Here is a 15,980-nt window from a genome sequence, read left to right as displayed (position 1 = left end):
AAGTTAAATTCCATTTGAATCACTATCAACATGCTGGGAATAAACCATGCCTGTTATGTCCAAAGATATATCGTTATATTCCAATTAATAACATTATTGAATGACAAAAACGCCTCGAGTTAACAGATATATATATTGGACAATGTGACTACTACGATAATTAAGTGGATTTAACAATTAGTGTGAATTTGAACAGCTTGTTAGGTATTGACTAATTTTATCTTCACTAAATCAACAATAAGTTATTTCAAAATGAGAGACTAGTAATTGGGAACTTAGTGTGTTTAATATATAAATTTTATGTATCGTAGTTTTATGTAAAAAGAATATTAAATCACACATAATTTGATTAGATCATGGAGAAATATCGTTATTGTTATCGTATTCCGTAAAGTGTTTCTAGTTTGCAACAATAACCACCTACAACTTATAAGCAGAGAACAACTTATTTGTCATCACTCTCTTACCATTTCTTTTTGCATCAAATAACTGCAGTAATTATTCATATATAGCCTTAAACTTTTGTTCGATGTTGTATACAGGTTTTTTAGTCTTGTCAAAACTATATTACTGTTAGTAATACAGATAAATAAAATCCCGCTGTGTTTAGCTATCATGATATGATAAAACATTGTATGCGTCGCTTCGTTGTACTGGCACACTACACGGTTAACTTGTATAGCTTTGAGTAGTTCGACCTGTTAAGTTACATGCGCATTAAAATGTTGTGGAAATGTGGATTGATCATTTTGGCCATAGTGTCAAATATATATTACACAGGTAAGAACCTACCAACATAAATTTATCAACAACAGCACAAGTGATATAATTTATTGCATCTTACATGTAAACATATCTAATTAGTATCATATAAAAATATATGCAATTACACGATAGCTCTCTTCTTATTTCCTCATTATAAATATGGTTTGGGAATGCAAATCTAAATGAATACTGCACTACAAAGTGTATAATTATTATTTTATGGGTTTGAATTACTATTATGGCATATTAAGACGATTAAATAACATGAGCGATCGTTCGTTTAAATGCATAGAAACATAATTACAAAATTCATGCAACATATTCATACTAAATCAATGCAAATATTTTACGGCTTATATCGATGTACATATTCATGTATAATTTATCTAAACATGATTTGTATAACACCCGTGAAAACATGTTTTCGTTTGCCAGGCGCCCAGAATCCAGTCTTGACATCTAACGCAACATCGGTGAAGGTAAATGAAAGCATACTATTAACCTGCACACATCCGACTGCAACAGTTGTAAGATGGTGGCGTCAACCAGCAGGGGAAAATTCCTTATCTCTTATCCTTGCAATGAACAACCAGTGTGAGTTTATACCTACGACCATACCAGATGTATTTTCAACCTGTGTGTGCAGCGGAACGACATTTATGTGCACATTGAGACCCCTGGACACAATCAATAATGAAGACAAGTGGAAGTGTTCGGTTACAGAAAACAAACAACACATATTCAGTATTGAAACAACAATAATAATAACAGGTAAAAACTATTTTATTTGTGCGTTTATTTTAAATAATAACACACGTTTACATATTCATAAACATAAATGAGATGATGTTGATTAAAAGTAAATAGGTTACATATTTAATGTCAGTATTACGATGTACCTACATTTTGAACTAGTGACAGTTGGTTATGTTATTAAACTTAAGTTTGAAATGCAAATGCATATGTATATAAATATATATATATATACATATATATATATATATATATATATATATATATATATATATATATATATATATATATATATATATATATATATATATATATATATATATATATATATATATATATATATATATATATATATATATATATATATATATATATATCAACGTCTTATCAAAGTCTGATCAAAATTAATAAAAGTATTGCACGGACCGTCTAGAATGTGTTTTTTAGTGTTTCTGTACAATATTATGTTTTAATAAGGTAATTTTACAGATTATTGTTGTACTTATGAGCAGTCAGTAATACCAATGTGGTTCTGTTTGTACTGTATGAATTCGAATAGGAACATTACAGCACCCACCATCATATATATATATATATATATATATATATATATATATATATATATATATATATATAAATATATATATATATATATATATATATATATATATATATATACAGGGCTTTTTTAAGCGGACGCCCGCTGGCCCATGACGGGTTAAAATCGTCGCGGGCAAGTGATTTTCCAAAGTAGATAGTCCGCCGGGCAAGTCCGTTTCGTATTAGCATAATTGCGGTATTTTTTCGACTTTTCTCCTTGTATCTATTTATTTTCTTTGGGCCAATAAATTTTATTATCAAGTACAAGTAAAACGAGATTTGATTGGAATCTTTCGTTGTATAAGCCAATCTAAACGCTCAAAACAAGTTCTACTCGGCAGACGTTTCAACATGGCGGACGGTAGCGTCCAGCCGATCTTTTCTATTTAAAAAAAAGTAACTCGAAACACTCAAAGGAACAAACAAAAACAACCGAAAAAGAAAGGAAGAGAAAATATGAAAATGTATCACGAAAGCGTAACTGTCAAACAGTGTGGCTTGATGAATTTCCGTAATAACAAGCAAGATAAAATTTGTTGGTAGTAACTGTGCTATTCCAATTTTCTTGTATAAAACCACTCAAACTGAAACAATTTCAGAACAGTTACTAGAACTGGATGAAGAAGCGTATACTAGTGATAGTGATATCTATGAACATGAATATAATAACTGTGAAAAGGATTTTTCACAGTTTGAAAATCATGTTGAATATGCAGACCGTTTCAAACTTGCTAAGACTGCATATGAAGAGTTTCTCACTATTTTAAACTGTGAATAACTTGAATGTTACATAGTCACAGTTTAAAATAGTGAGAAACTCTTCATCAACGATATCAACATGATTTTCAAACTCTGATCAATCATTTTCACAGTACTATTTTAAGCCCTCCCCCCTTTTAATTTATGCCATAACTTGTATAGATATAGTGACAAGTATACCGTTTTAAAATTTTAATAGTAATACACTCTGCATGTGTATTGTATTCAATAGTGACTATTCAATGCAATAAAATTGTCCAGATTTTGTTTTGTTGTCAACTTTATATTATAAAAACGATTATCATTTTATTCTTGATACATTGAATATAGCTGAAATTAAATCTAGCATAATAATGCATGTGAATCAATTCTTTAAAGATCAAATGACAATAAAAAAATTGACTTCAAAATAGGGCAACCCGTTTTTAATGAGGGCAACTAGATGTTCAAAGTAACTTGCCCCCCGGGCTAGTGAGTGTCAATTTCTTACGTTAACCCCTGTATATATATATATATATATATATATATATATATATATATATATATATATATATATATATATTCAGTTTATTATTATATATATAAATTAAAAGTACCTGCTGTTTGTTAATTTTTTTTATTTATTTATTTATTTACAAACAGCAGGTACTTTTATTAGCTATATTTGTTTTAGTTCCCGTAGCATATGCAAACCTGACCTCAGATGTACCTACAATATCCGTTTTACCCAACGTGGCAATCAGCTACATCCGCTGTGTATCATCAGTAGGACGTCCAGCACCCAGTATCACGTGGTACTTGGACAACAAAACTCCTTCTAACTACAGTGATGATGTGGACCTAACTTTGAATAGCAGCAGTTTAACAGTGGCTGATGTGACAACAAGTATTCTTTCAATGATGCTTTTCGCAAACTATCATGATGCAAGGATTTACTGTAATGTCTCTAACGGATTTGGGCAAATCATGTCCAACAGGACTCTGAAAATCAATGTGTTAAGTATGTGTTTTGTTGATTTTTTGCTGACAAGTAATTGATGTATTTAGTATTATAATACTTCACGTAAGTTATCCTTTTATCGTTCATAAAATGCATTTGTCGTATTAAATGTATTAACACCAACTGTAAAAACGTGACATGTTGTCATGGTATCTAAATAATGTAGTTTGCAAATAATATTAATACATGTCATGGAAGACATGCTGTTATCAAGTGATAGTCAACCACCTGAATAACAAACATATGTGTAACGCATATGCTATAGCTTTCAGTAAATTCTCTTAAATGGTCATTGCATTAAAATAACAAAGTTAATATTAATTCGAATTTCACAACATTACGTATCTCAAGCAGTATCACCGTGTGCGTATGCATGTATTATTTTAGGCTATCCCACTAAGCCGACAATATATTACAATACGGTAATTGTACCATCAAGTATATCTGTGATAAAAAGCACTTCTATGACGCTAGAATGTTCGTCGTCCGGCAATCCGGAGCCGAGCTTTTTATGGACCTTATTTAACGGCTCTCTAATAAGCAGCTCGGTCATAACATTTAAAGTTGCAACAAATAACGACAAAGAACAAATAGTCTGCAGTGCCGCCAGTGTTTTGGATCCAACGAATGGACCGAGGATATCAGCTGGAAATACAACAGTGATTACTATGAATACTTTATGTAAGTATTTTCATATAAAATGTACCATTTACGGTGATTGTAAACTTATATATTCATTGCCGTACAATGTGTAATGATCGCATCGTCATTGCATTAATATTACGAATCCAAGTATAATGTTTCGTTCTATTATCATGTCATACCAAACAGGTATGTATTTGCTTTGTTTCCGTAGGAACATACCCGGAAATATATGATTATTGAACTGATCAAATAAAGATTAGTTGTAACAAAAATAAAAGAAATGTCGCATAACATATTGTTCTTGCATTAAAATATGATTCTTTGGGAAGTATATGTTAAACGAACGGAATATATTTATATATAAAGTAGGATTTAATAAACCAGTTAAATAGAATAACTTACCAGCAGAGTATTATGTACACATGTATTATGTGAGTAGATTTTTCCTTTATGCATATGTTATCAATGGTGGTGGATCCTCAGAGCAATATTGAATATTGCTTGGATATTAAGGTATGTGTCAGAAAGAAGAATATGCTGTATGGTTATTTTGAAATGCTTCCTTAAAATGTTTATATTTGTACCATGAACAGATTTATGTTAATACTTTACAATCATATGCGATCGTTCGAATAATCCGATTTATTGTTCTTGTGTATGTCATTTGCAGTGTATGTTCAACGTTTACTTCTGCCACTACATAATGCCACTTCTTTTTGTCTTCTATCTCGTAAACGTAGATGCTCCTGAGACGCCACAATTCAGTTTTCAAACGTGTGAAATGTATTCCCAAACTAATCATCTGAAGGTAATCCGAGGTCATTCCGTCTCTGGCAGATGTACTGTGAAGAGTGAACCGGGCTCAACGTTTTTATGGACACCAGCCAATAGTGGAATTGGTGATGGTTTCTTTATCAACAACGTCAGTAGAGAGCACAGCGGCAATTATACGTGCATTGCCAATAATGAAATGAACACAACATTTGGTGGGATTATCAATGGAATAAATAAGTCCAACTTTTATTTAAACGTCTTAGGTAACTTGCTGTTTTGTATAGTGTTATATTGAGTTGATGTTTTGTTAATCCAAATGAAGTTAAACCTGTTTTTGTTTTTGTTTTAATGGCAGATGGTGGTCGATGTAAACCACGCTCTGTGTTTCAGTACCGGCTGATGCTCAATTCATTGGCAATATTACGGTTTTATGGAACACAACGTCATCAGTCACCTGCCCCTACACGCCTGGAAACCCACCGGAAACGCGATTCTCGTGGTTCCGCGGAAATACCTCAGTTGGATCTCATCAAAATCTGTCTCTGTCTAATGTGCAGCTCTCAGGCGAAGGATATTATAAATGCAGAGTAAACAACACTATGGACCCTACGGGATGTTCCACTCAGGAGACATACGATGAAACATCATTTTACGTGGATGTGCAATGTAAGTGAAAAATAAATGCCGAATACATAAGAGCATCACAAACAAAGCATGCGTATGACACCATTGTCATTAGGTGCAAAATCAAATATATCGCACATTTATTTATTATTTATTTGTGTATATTTTAGATCCTGCTAAGATAAGTAGCTTTTATGTCGACGGGTCAAATTTCGCATCTAGTGTAACTATCAACGAAAGTCAGACTGTGATGCTACTCTGTGAAGCTGACAGTGACCCATTGGCTAAACTAGAACTCGTAAATATATCGAAAGGTGATGAGCGCTTATTGGTGAAAGCGCAGAACAACACAATATCCGCTCTTGTGGCAAATGCACGGTGTGAATTTGATATGGGAGTCTATCAATGTAAAGGAAAGAACGACCATAACACAGTTCAACAGGTTCGCGAACTAGAGATCAAAATAACATGTAAGTATAGTGTATGCATGTCATTTCTCATCTATGTCTCTATACGTCAAATTCGATATGAATTAGCTGCTTCATGATATTTATTTACATACACACAGGCTCACCAAGATCTTCACCATTTGCTCCACCGATTACCACAGTATATAAAAGGGAAAATGCATCAGCTATTTTATCGTGCACTTTCGTGGCTTATCCTCCCCCAAATGACGCTTCAGCATATGTTTGGCGTAAGCAGGTAGATGGTGAATGGGTAACACTGCACAATATCAGCAGGTTCCAAATTATATTATCGAACGACAGTCTGCAGACGAACCTTTCAATATCTCATCTACAAATTGACGATTTTACAAACTATTCGGTCCGTGTGAACAATACTGTTGGATCTACAGAGCAAACATTTGTCATTAGAGCAAATGGTACGTTTAACACAAGATGTGTTGATACTCTGATAGTATGATAAATTTAATACGCTATTAAGCTGTAATATTGTTGTTGTTTTTTTCAAACTAGCTTTAAAAATATAGTTATTTATATTGCTAATATCCCTCTCAGTGATAATGGCAAACATTCCACCGAGAGGATGCATCGAACTTTACCAGAATCATTGAATTGTATTTAACAGAGCAGCCCTCTATGCCACAACAACTTCATGTCGTCGACGCCATGGTGACTCAAAATTATATCGAAGTTAAATGGACACCTGGATTTAATGGGGGTGAAGAACAATGGTTCGTGATCGGTTACAAAAAGGCAGCAGATGAGAGCTGGACTTACATTAACGTATCTTCAATAGTTACTCAATTGAGTATTGGGGACTTAGTTGCGGGTACCAAGTATGAAGTTAAAATGTACGCAGAGAATATAATTGGAAAATCGGATGACACAATTGTATTAAGTGTGACAACACAGTCTGTTATTTCAGGTATGTATTAATGATTTGCATTTGATAGTGGTTTGTGTGTAAACTATTATATAACAATCTAACATTCTTTACATTGTATCAAGTGTAATTATCTGATAACAGTTAAAAATTTACTTATATTACATCATACATCCAAGGAAACGATGCTCTTGTGTAACACACAAATATTGATGCGTGTATAAATACAAGACCTGGCGCACTCGTAAGAAACTTAGAGGTATTAAATTTTGATAATGTATCGCCGTGGGAAAGCACGTTGTTTCTCCAACCTGTGCGATACGCAGACACGGGCTTTTTCGAATACACCTCCGGTTACACATGGCCGGTTTCACATCTTATCACCAATTGCTAAAGTTCTGTACCGTTGCAGATAGAACGTCCAATGCCGCTTAATGTTTACATGTATATGAGTTAATTATGTTATGCCTGATTCATTGACGTGAGTTATCAAGCTATAAAATATTATAATAATAGGTTATTAAAGCGGGACTGCACGATTTTGTCAAATATTTATGCATTTATATAAAATGTGTAAAAAAACTTATTATACATATATTTCAATATAAATTAAAATAAAAGTTTTGAAGAACATGAAGAACATGTGTCGAAAAATGCGACATAAGCCAGCTATTTAATTCTGAAATCGAAAGTGTCTGTACAGTCGAATTCGCCAGAATGTATATCATGTATGTACGATGTGAATCTAAATTTAGTTTTACGGATAATTTTAATGTCCAGCAACGATATCTATTCATACAACACACGAACACTAACTCCGATCCTAATAAAAAGACGAATGATTCGGTTATTGTTAGACAATATGTAAGAATTTCAAAGCACTGCAAGTTTATGTTCTGCTTGTTAATAATCAATTAGATGGAAGAAATTCGCCTCTCGCGGCAATTGGAGGTGTCGCTGGAGGAGGGATAGCGGCAATAGTTCTCATCATAATTGTTGTTGTCGTTATTCGGAAGCGTAGAAATAATGGTAAGATGCTTTTCGTTTTCGTTACATTTGAACAGTTATCAACTGTAAGAATACATAATTGGTAGTTTAACTTGATTCATACTTATTTATTATTAAAGTATAGCTTTACACCTTACAGAAACAATGAAAGAACATCCGCAAAGGACGTGAGTATCAAGCATACGTACTATTTTTTTATTTATTGCGTCTTTGTACTGATAGATTATATACCTAATGTTGTTTGCATTTTTGATAGGGTTCACATTGGGAAAAAATATTTTTGTCAAATCACTAACATTTATATTATTCTGCCCTTAATGGTTCATCGTTTGTTTTAGCTCCAAGTCTAAGAAAAAGCAAAATACAGTGTATGTAAACTCCTGTAAGTATATACTGGCTTCCCACTACTATATCGTGTAACGAATAACTGGATTGAAATTATTTGTATTGTCTTAACAAACCCGCCTTTAATTTACAGTTGTTTGCTATTGTCAAAAGTACGCATTTAAAAAAAAGTTCCTCTTAAGCTAATTGTTTATTGTATGTACTTAGTGTTTGGGACTACAAGTGAAGAGGGAGTCAAGAAAGAAGCAACGGCTGGTATTATAATTAATTCAACCAAACAGCGTGACAATAACAAATCATCGCCTCAATTGGGAGACGGACTACAAAGAACCCCGTCATTTGTAATTGTACATGAACCATTGTATGGAAATGCCGGTGATTTCACGTTGAAGATTCGGTCTATACAAATCCAGGAGCTTCGAGTATTTACTTTGCAAAGTAAAAAAGACCCGACAGATATATTCAGGAATTTCTACGTAAGTGTAATTAACAACACTTAACACAATTCTAATATTTGGAAGGTACATGACTATGAGTTATGTGTTATCTATGTTGTCTGATTTCCTAACAAAGCGATTAAAAATAAACAGCCTGTTCATAAATTCTCTTGGTAGGGGATCAATGGCTTACATATCAATATCTTTGCAAATGAAATAATAAGATATAATTTGATTATACCATTTTTCTTTGCCGTGTCATTCACTTGTTTAACATAACGTTTGCGCGAAACAATTGCTGTACTGTATGATTTGTGTTACTTTTCAATGATACGATTTTAGTCTCTGGACACTGGACTTAAATTCGAAACGTCCGTTGCTCGAATCGATGTAAATTTACCGAAGAACCGGTACAGAAATATGTATCCTTGTAAGTTAGTATTGTTTGTCTGCGACTTCCCTATCATATACCATTGTTGTGATAATTCATATTCACCGTCAAACCGTTTAAATAATGATTTATGTTTATACATTATTTATGAAGCCTTTTTAATACTTAATTTATAACGGGATCTTCAAAAATAAGTGAAAAGAAATCCAGTTTGATTACTGTAATATGGCTTTATCCAGTTTTATGTTTACAGACGACAAAAATAGGGTTGTTCTGCCTGCTTTTGACGGAGAAGAATCCGATTTTATCAACGCCAGTTTTATTGATGTAATACCTTATATGTATATCTGATTGTATTGATGTCATAGTCAAATAAAGCACTGTGATATAACTGTTGAAATGTTAACCTTTTTAAAACACGTATGCAATCCTGACAGTCTGTATTACTTCCAGGGTTATGGCAAAAGAAAGAAATACATCGCAGCGCAAGGTGATGCAAACTGTTTTTATTTGGACAGAAATGATTCATTTTGATAGGATATTCAACTTCAAACATATATACTAAGGTCATTTGATTTTCGACATGGTTTTGAATAATCTAAACGTATATACTTTGTGCAACGTATGTACTTGTATACACCATATTCGCAACGCTTTTGTAAGTTGAAGATCTTTTCCAGGACCGTTAGAACGCACAATACCAGATATTTGGCGCATGATTTTGGCAGAAAATATAAAAGCTGTGGCAATGGTCACAAATACAATTGAAGAGGGGAAGGTGTGTATTTGTACTGGTCTTTAATCCAGCTAATTGAAATATAAATCAAAATATCACTAACCTATGACAAACGTCGGTAAGCTTTGTTAATGAGTACTTAAATGTATACTATGGAAATACATTGAGCTTAAATAGTTTGTTCGTTATTTATATAGACTGACAATACTATTGACGCGTGTTGGTGCACGTGTAACCATGTTACTACTGACAAATATAAGTACACGTAAGATAATTTGCGTCAACAAATTGATGTAATGTTTTAGCGAAAGTGCTTCCAGTACTGGCCTGAAGATACGCGAAACCCTTGCAAGCATGCACATTTCAATATATCATTGATTGAACAAGAGAACTACGCCGACTTCGTAATTCGAAAACTACAATGCGTCCATGTAATATACTTGCATATTATTTACACCGCCATTATGTTACATGCTTCTTCTTTAAACTTCTATTTAATGTTATTTTATAACTGTGACATTTTGTTTTGTTTATAAACGCTGATTTATTCTTAATTTAAGGAAAAGTCCAAGAAGGTGCACACGGTTCACCAGTGTCACTTTACTGCATGGCCCGACACAGACGTGCCAGACACAGCTCTATCGTTGTTACAATTCTGGCGCAAAGTGCATTCTTTTGCCGATACTGTGACGAGCCCATTGCTTGTGCACTGCAGGTAATTTGGTTTTCCCTTTGCATGATGTGATGAATTCAGCGCCATATTTTAGAATAGTTTTATCATTCCATAGGAGCTTTCGAGTAATTGCTACAAATGTAATTTCTTTCATAGCGCTGGCGTTGGGCGAACCGGTACCTGTATTGCACTTGATTACCTTTACGATCAAGGGATCGCAGTGCACGAAATAAACGTGCATGAAGCTGTTAAAGCACTGAGGGATCAACGTATCAACATGGTACAGACCAAGGCAAGTAATCAGTTTCAGTGATACATCATAAGGTTGTCATCGATGTATTATCATCAACCATAATGTTGATAATTAGTTGTTTAATTTTTGTTAAGCACAACGATTCTATGACTAATGAGTATTGTTGAACAATATAGTATTTATGTAATACTCTTTTGAAACAGAACCAGTATCTGTTCTTACATGAAGTTCTGTGTGAAGTATTAGATCCGATCGGAAAGGTTGTCCAGAACAAAGAATATCTGACGACAAATTTCGTGATGCATAGTGGTATTGGCAGCGAATTCAAGGTAAACTAAACTTAAAGCTATTGAATAAATGTTAAGCAATTTAATAATAAACCTAAATTGCTTTTATATATATGCTGTTGCTTGTAAATAGTAAGCATTCTTTGTAACAGTGGCTTGTTGAATACTTCTTGTGTTCTAATTTATACTAGCGAATACGCGAGGCCGAAGAATTTAACGCAACACAAGCCACTAACGACAAACTTGCTGCTGGTAAGAAGACATACTATAGTTTGATTTGCGTATTTGGTGTTCCGTTTGACTAAGCAAATTCCGGTTATATGTAAAGTATATATATTATGTGTATATTTGCAAAACGTAGTCAACATAACGCACAATATGCAACAATAAAAATATCATCCAAAATATAAAGCAAGGGATCTGGTTCAATTTTCAGAAGATCGCTTTAAACCAATGCTGCTGCATTCTACTACAGGAGATAGCAACTACGTTAACGCAGTCTATATCAATGTAAGTTGTCTCAGTATATAACACCGAACATTACAAATAACCGTGTTTGATTTGTAAACAAAAGTTTACATTGCCTTTGTAATTTTGGAATGATAGTACATGCCTTTATTATATACATGTACATACATTTGTATACATATTTTTCATACTGTTATTGGCTATAACAGACTTTCCGAGAACGGAACAAATTGATCTTAACTCCTGGAACCACAGATGGGAGCACAGACGTTGATTTCCTTTGGTTACTGCACGACCATAAACTTAAAACAGTCGTTATACTGAATGAAAAGGTTTACTATGTTTTCATATCATTTGACACAATGTGAATGTTTACTGCAAATTAACATATCCGGAAACTGAGCATATATGTTCAATACTAGTATATTATTTCAGATGGAATCCTATATTCCCGATCAAGGCAGAAATACTGTAACCGGACCATTCAGTGGGAAATTGGTTTCAAAAAGCACACAAAGTCATTACGAGGAGCTAGTTGTAAAATATCAATATTACGCAGAGGTAGTAGACTATTCGCATACATATTTCGTTTTGTCTTAAACAGAAACAACATTATTATTTATATTTATTCATAAGTTTACCTAAACAATTTACTACAAAATGCCTAAAACTATGCTGCAATATAAATATAACACGTTTTGCACCACTATTACGTTGTTATTGACGTATGTTAACATGTTGGTTATCGTTTTCAGCATGAAAGTTTTGATGTTCGATTTCTCCTTTTCTCGTCATGGCAAAAGAAGACCAAAGTGTGCAAGATATCAGATTTAATGCATTTGTTGATTGGTGCCCAAGACCTTGCGTCTGATTGTCAAATGGTTGTCCAGTGTCGGTAAGTGGTGTGTTTTACACATATTCCTGTCTTTTTTTATTTGTCGTCAAATTTGACGTCTATGTGGTACACTTACTACGACCATTTTCACGTGTTCAGTTCATGACACAATTTCATGGCACAATAATATTTAGCGTATTAAAGATTCACAAATATAATTTCAAAGAACTACGTTTTTATTTAATTAAACGTTTCCAAATAGTTATACTTGCTTGACCCAAGTTTGATTACAAATCCTCTTTCAGTGACGGAAACACCCGCAGTGGTCTGTTCGCGGTTTTGTGGTGTATTGTGGAGAGGATTAAACGGGACGGGGAAGTGGCCGTGGCGGAAAGCGTTAGGATGGTCAAGCGTCGATGTCAACGAATTATTCCTAATGAGGTACATGTCTGCTTCACTGCTTAAATAAAACAAGTATATGTTGAGATAGACAATGTATATTGATTTCTGAAGTTAACGGCAAGCTTTGTGGATTCGTGTTCATGCATACTGTTGTACACACTCTGTCATGTTTTCTAATTCCAGGAGCAATATCGGTTTTGCTACGAGTTCGCAAAGCAATATGCGGATGGCTGCAATACATACGAAAATACAGAGGACGGAATTAGAGGAAAAAAATAAAATAAATAACTACCTGCCATTTATACACAAAACCTGGCTAGACATAAAATGTAAAGCCCCGAACGGGCGATATAATCTAAAAAAAATCATGAAAAAATGCAAATAGTGTATGTATACGAACTATAAACATTGCTTTACGGCGACAACTGTTCGTATTAAAGTGAAGTTGTTTTAATACTGAGAGTTTATTCCATTGTAAAGAAGAGAATACAAGAATAAATGGTAGAAGAACATTCGGCAAAAGTTTGGCACCTTCATATAAATTATTTACAAAACATAACAGTCATAGCTTTGAAAAGGATGTGAACTTACATATTAATGCATGTTTTTAATATTAATATGTATTAGCATTGTATACATGTTATAAGTAAATTAAAGGATTAATGCAACGACTGTTTATGCAAATTTTATGAAATAGTATTTCGTGTTCGCAAATATATTACTACAAATTCATAAATTGTATTCAGTTTTATTCGATTTTATGGAAGTGATAGTTATTGTCAGCTTCAAATCGGTTGTCTCACTTTATCATTATTTGAACGAATCTGCATTATATCGGTGTTATTCATACTTCGTATTTTTATATTAAATCTTTGTTGTTGTTTTACAATGTGATCGTTCGCATTTTTTGTAAAAAGTTGTTTTTTTAATAGTCTATGCCATGCTGTTTATTTACAATCATTGATTTGATATATATAGGATCTGGCACGAGTTGTCATATCATACCATATTTTATAAAAACGAGTTCAGGAATTTTATTAGTAACGAATCTCCTGGACGAGTTTAATAAAATATCGATGATATGACAACGAATATCAGATCTTTTTATCACATGCTTTTAAATGAGCAAATTAAATAAATATTAACGCAAACAAAAATAATAAATCCCGAATGTTGTTTACATTTCGTGACGTCATTTGACGTTGCAACGTCATTTCAGCAAAATAACAAAATGCGATTGGTCAATAAACGAAAACTTAGCCAATGTAAACGCTTAAAAATGGTGCATTACACATGTGTAATATAAAAAAATATGTCATGGTTGTAATACATGGGAAACAGGCCATAGCATGTGATAAATATTTTTATACACATTCTCTTATTAAATGAATCCTAATTAAAAGTAAAATTGTACGAAAGTCATTCAAATATGCATTTATATTGTTTATATTTATATTTATTGTTGTTTAATTAGAAAAGCCTCGTTTACTTATACTTGAAATGTCATCTTTAAATCAACCAATGTTCATAGGTTTTATATCTCCTATCAATTGCAAAACTAATCTCAAGACATGCGCATGATGAAGTACATTTAATCTGTTTTGGAGCAATCAGATGAGCTCAATCAGCAGACACATTTGTTCAAAACTTCCCTTTTGAAACCTTACTAATGTTAGAGTTGAAAACTGTATTGATCGTTGCTTTATGACACAAATTTAAGACATGGTCTGTGCAGGCGGTTGTAAAATAGACACTTCCTCATGTAAATTACCCTCTCCGATATTACGTTACTGAAGTTAAATGTGATAATGGTATGCAGCTTATGAATAATATATCAGGAAGAGAAAAAATTCGTTGTTACATGTATGACTGATCTAATGATCAACTTGGCAATCTACGTCTTTTGTAATGTGATAACCTCATTGTTAATAGTACCCATTAGCCAATGCTTAACATAACCGTTTGCATGTTTTTTATATCCAGACTTAAGAGTATCTTAATTTTTGAAGGATACTGTCCATCTTATGTATAAGTATGCTATTCACGCATAATGCCTAATTGATTCAATACTTAATGAACATAGATTTTAGTGGAACGAAGTAATTGTAAATCCATGCAAAAATGAATTTTCATTAAACGTGCAAATATTGCGTTTGTATAAAAGACTAACTTGGCATTATTTTTAAAACCCGAAATGAAGGCATATCGAAGTCGGTTCGTCCCTCCGTTGGTGGGTAGCTCTGTTGGGGTTAAAATGGGTGCTCCGGACTTGTTTGCGCTGAGTGTCTCCAATAATGTACTGTTAACTCCATGCGTGGATCTTGATCTTGTCCAATACAAGTCACTCAACAATTAATTGTCAAAGGTCTTGGATGTCTTGTTTTCATGTTTATGATTGGATTTTGATACAAATGTAGTATATTGCAATTTCACTTGATCAGTCAATTTATCGAGTATAACGCCCACGCCAATTTCAATTACATGAGGTGTTTATCTTAAATATGTTTAATTGCATTGTTAATGAATTGAGATACATATTATTATTCCACACGAATGTACCTGAGTCGCAAACATGGCCGATTTATCAAAGCTAAAGATACATGTCAAAACTTAAGGTCGTGAACGTTGATGAATGCTAGTTTCTTGTTAAGATCATAAAAATAATCTATTATTTCGGAGTATTATGTCAATTAACAAAGCAATGAATTGTGTATAATACCCAAGGCCGTAGGTCAAATTTAAAGGCCATAGTTAAATGTCAAATGACTTTTATTCATGATTTTTAATAATATGTTTGGGGACTGATCGTTCTTTTGAGGCAATGTACCGCAGATAAGAAATGTGTCTATTGCTGAAATGTGCTTATTTGTATGTG

At 33.1% G+C, this 15,980-nt stretch overlaps 1 protein-coding gene across 1 annotated transcript; it reads left to right on the top strand.

Moving 5' to 3' along the window:
- The first annotated feature begins 660 nt into the window (after window positions 1-660).
- Window positions 661-13,386, top strand: LOC127836657 (uncharacterized). Its single transcript, XM_052363333.1, has 28 exons — window positions 661-780; window positions 1,201-1,536; window positions 3,551-3,877; window positions 4,265-4,558; window positions 5,263-5,559; window positions 5,687-5,962; window positions 6,091-6,390; window positions 6,489-6,806; window positions 7,013-7,312; window positions 8,189-8,299; window positions 8,418-8,445; window positions 8,617-8,660; window positions 8,831-9,099; window positions 9,403-9,490; window positions 9,705-9,778; window positions 9,905-9,941; window positions 10,132-10,229; window positions 10,493-10,618; window positions 10,748-10,902; window positions 11,017-11,152; window positions 11,317-11,442; window positions 11,592-11,652; window positions 11,837-11,910; window positions 12,078-12,200; window positions 12,304-12,429; window positions 12,624-12,763; window positions 13,009-13,144; window positions 13,289-13,386. Exons 1-28 carry the CDS (start codon window positions 711-713, stop codon window positions 13,382-13,384), a joined length of 4,566 nt encoding a protein of 1,521 aa, XP_052219293.1. The 5' UTR covers window positions 661-710; the 3' UTR covers window positions 13,385-13,386.
- Window positions 13,387-15,980: the final 2,594 nt, after the last annotated feature.

The sequence above is a fragment of the Dreissena polymorpha genome, chromosome 6, assembly GCF_020536995.1.
Source record: "Dreissena polymorpha isolate Duluth1 chromosome 6, UMN_Dpol_1.0, whole genome shotgun sequence".
NCBI classification, from domain to species: domain Eukaryota; kingdom Metazoa; phylum Mollusca; class Bivalvia; order Myida; family Dreissenidae; genus Dreissena; species Dreissena polymorpha.
The sequence above is the reverse complement of the archived record's forward strand: the minus strand, read 5'-3'. Positions and strand labels throughout refer to the sequence as shown.